The 3,860-nt window shown below is 39.5% G+C and overlaps 1 protein-coding gene across 1 annotated transcript in view; it reads left to right on the forward strand.

Moving 5' to 3' along the window:
* Positions 1 to 3,393: 3,393 nt before the first annotated feature.
* The window catches only part of LOC106879733 (monocarboxylate transporter 12), a 185,242-nt gene continuing 184,775 nt past the window's right edge, over positions 3,394 to 3,860 (forward strand). Inside the window, exon 1 of the mRNA XM_052967153.1 lies at positions 3,394 to 3,533. Coding sequence (XP_052823113.1) covers positions 3,434 to 3,533 — 100 coding nt within the window. The 5' untranslated portion in view covers positions 3,394 to 3,433. The remainder of the gene's footprint in view (positions 3,534 to 3,860) is intronic.

Genomic DNA, 3,860 nt, shown 5'->3' on the forward strand with positions numbered 1-3,860 from the left:
ATGTGGCTACTGTTTCTATGAGGAGAGAATAGGTAGGAAATATTTTCAGTGTCAAGGCGAAATTGAAGCGTCTAAGTATCTGTGTAGTGAAAAGCCATCTTTACTTGGAAAACATAAATCTTTACACTTACAAATTCATATATATGCTATTTGAATTACAGTCTTGGTCTTAAGGTTAATTTGTCCATATGTCATGATGGGCAGGAACTAGGATAAGATTGCGAGAAGGCTGGCCCGTTTCATCCATGAATGAGCCGAGAGGAATTTATCCTTACAATGTTGGCAAGATGTGGTGAACGTTTATAGGCGCAGGAGTGGCTGTGTGGTAAGTAGCTTGCTTACCAACCACATAGTTCCGGGTTCAGTCCCACTGCCTGGGACCTTGAGCAAGTGTCTTCAACTATAGCCTCTGGCCGACCAAAGCCTTGTGAGTGGATTTGGCAGACGGAAACTGAAAGAAGCCCCTTGTATATATATGTATATGTATGTGTATGTGTGTTTGTCTGTCTGTGTTTGTCCCCCTAACATCGCTCGACAACCGATGCTGGTGTGTTTAGGTCCCCGTAACTTAGCGGTTCGGCAAAAGAGTCCGATATAATAAGTACTAGGCTTACAATGAATAAGTCTTGGGGTCGATTTGCTCGACTAAAGGCGGTGTTCCAGCATGGCCGCAGTCAAATGACTGAAACAAGTAAAAGAGTAAAGTGAGTATCACTTCCGACATAATTAACCACTTGATTGTGGAGCCCTGTCCCAGTTTTCGTTTAACCGAATTAGAGTGCTTGCTCTACCCTTTTATGGAAGGAGCACGTTTCAGTAGTCAATTGGTTCATCTGTTGCCAAACTCTCTACGCAGTTAGAAGTAAATAACCACGAAGTACCTCCACTTAACAGTACTATCAGACCCATTTACGAAGACGGGAACAGGAAGGCCGAAGGGAATCAGTGGACTACCCGCCATCCACACCCTATCCCTTCAAAACAACAAATGCGAGTTGGTGTAAAGACGAGTGGACACTGAGGAAGAACTCACTTTATGAAGGAAAGCCAGTAATTTATGAGGAGTTAAGCAGCTTCCTCCTTGAACGAAATTAAAATTCACAGTTTTCAGTAAGGCTAACAAAGCTTTAATAAGGCACTGAAACGACTAACACAAGGAACTGCCGGATGAAGCACGAAAAGAGAAAGAAATGAGATCACATTTAACAGCATAAAAAGAACAGAATACGAATGCAAACTTGGGATTGACTTTACATAAGTATTCGTATGCCTTCAACGATCCAGAAGCCATGGATATTTGTCTTACATAAACCAAGTGTTCCTCAACGAAGATTTTGGGATCATCAGCCATGAACAATTATAAGATACAAAAAAAAAAAAAGCGGCGAGCTGGCAGAATCGTTAGCGCGCCGGGTAAAATGCCTAGCGTTATTTCGTCCGTCTTTAGGAGAAATTTAAACTCAGAACATAGGAATGGGGTTGATATATTAAGTACCAGTTGAGTAACGGGGTCGATGTAATTGATTATCCACCTCTAACAAATTTCAGGCCTTGTGCCTTCAGCAGAAAGGTTTATTAGAATCAACAATTATTACTTTGTCCTTTAGTTATTTATAAACAGAATGTGTTCTAAATATGTTGGACAACTCACAGTGTTTAAGTAGTTTAAAACAAAGAACTTTAGAACAGTCTAACACAGCGATACGTACATTGTTTATTTCTATTGTATGAAAAATTGTAAAAATAGAACTGACATTTACCGTCAAAATTATTTACAAAGTAACTGAGTCAATGAGAAACGCTGAGTGTGGTCGAACGACAGGCTAGAAATAGCAATCAAATCTCTCTGAAAACACATCTTACTGTTTATAATAAAGAAAAGGAAGCATATAATAGATTAGATAATGTGTCTGAAAAGATAGGTTTGTCTCAGCTAGAAAGCCTTTTTCATCGCGGATTAGCTAGATTCCAGTTTATATGGGGTTCAACAACAGTAGTAACAACAGCAACACAACTGCAGCTAGGGAGTGAGCGTTGGAGCATTGACTCGTATCCCATATATGTGTTGGGAGAGTTTGGGTGTAGATGCAACCGTATTCGTACGGATGGGAAAGTGAACGCACGTGTTTGTGAGTGAGAGTGGGTGTTTGTGTGTGTATGTGTGTGGGGGGGGGGCAATACGAGAAATAACATTGGATAAGAATTTTGCTGGATAAGTAAACCAGTGACGTAAAATGGCTCCAAATGCTCTGGGCCCATAGACATGAAAGGGTTAATATATATTCTTTTCTGCCCTAGGCATAAGGCCCGAAATTTTGAGGGAGGAAGCAGTCGATTAGATCGGCCTCCAGTACCTAACTGGTACTCAGAATCGACCTCGGCGGAATTTGAACTCAGAACATAAAGACAGACAAAATATCGCTAAGCATTTCGCCCGGCGTGCTAACATTTCTTATTTCTTTGTTACCCACAAGGAGCTAAACATAGAGGGGACAAACAAGGACAGACAGAGTGATTAAGTCGATTACATCGGTACAACTGGTACTTAATTTATCGACCCCGAAAAAATGAAAGGCAAAGTTGACCTCGGCGGAATTTTAACTCGGAACATAAAGACAGACGAAATGCCGCTAAGCATTTCGCTCGGCGTACTAACGTTTCTTATTTCTTTATTGCCCACAAGGGGCTAAACATAGAGGGGACAAACAAGGACAGACAAAGTGATTAAGTCGATTACATCGACCCCTGTGCGTAACTGGTACTCAATTTATCGATCCCGAAAGGATGAAAGGCAAAGTCGACCTCGGCGGAATTCGAACTCAGAACGTAACGGCAGACGAAATATCGCTAAGCATTTCGCCCGGCGTGCTAACGTTTCTGCCAGCTCGCCGCCAGGGTTAATATATATTATCCATGAGTTAATCAACAACAGAAAAAAAAGACAGAAAAGAAAAAGGATCTATCGGGAGATAACTCATACTTGACAGTTCCCCCGACATAAAATATAAAATATAAAACATAAATAGAATTAAATGATAATAATAATATGACAATTATAAACAATACAACTCTGGTAGTCACATTCTCTCTCCCCTCTCACTTACTTCTCCCAACGCTCTACTTTCTATATCTATTCATCACTCTATCTATTTCTAACTATATACCTGTCCTTCTCTCTCTTTCCTATTCTCCCTATCTTCCTTTCTTATCTTCCTCTATATGTTATGCTCTCTTTTTCTCTGCCTTTCTCTCTCTTTCCTTTCTTTCTTTCTTTCTTTCTCTCTCCCTCTCTCCTAATCTCATACTCTATCAATCACTGTATATATCTATCACTCCTATATATCTCTCTGCACATCTATTTATCTATACTTTTGTCTTCATTTCACTGTGTTTTCTGAGCTGTTCATAACTTACCCATATCGGTAAGTTTAGCATGGCTGAAGAGAACGAGGATAGTCGCAATACTTTGGAAGAGGACGATCTTGACAGGAATGTACCCATTGATCGCGGGTATGCATGGGTTATCTTAATGAGTAAGTAAAAGGGGCTACCCGACAGATATTTTTCATTGGTGTATGTGGAGGATCTGTGTGTGTGTGCGTGTATGCAAAAATATGTACGTAAAAAATATATGTACATGAGTGTGTGTGTGTATAAATAAATATTGATGTGTGTGTGTGTGTGTGTGTATGTATATGTTTATATATATAAGTATATATATATATATATACATATTTGTATTATTGCCTTTGGTTTTTTTTATCACAATCTTTTCTTTTGTTTCGTTCATCTGTACTTGGCTTAAGTCTTCCACTGTTATGGGATATATATTTTCACATCGACGTGTGTGTATATATATA

The sequence above is a fragment of the Octopus bimaculoides genome, chromosome 4 (assembly GCF_001194135.2).
Source record: "Octopus bimaculoides isolate UCB-OBI-ISO-001 chromosome 4, ASM119413v2, whole genome shotgun sequence".
NCBI lineage: Eukaryota > Metazoa > Mollusca > Cephalopoda > Octopoda > Octopodidae > Octopus > Octopus bimaculoides.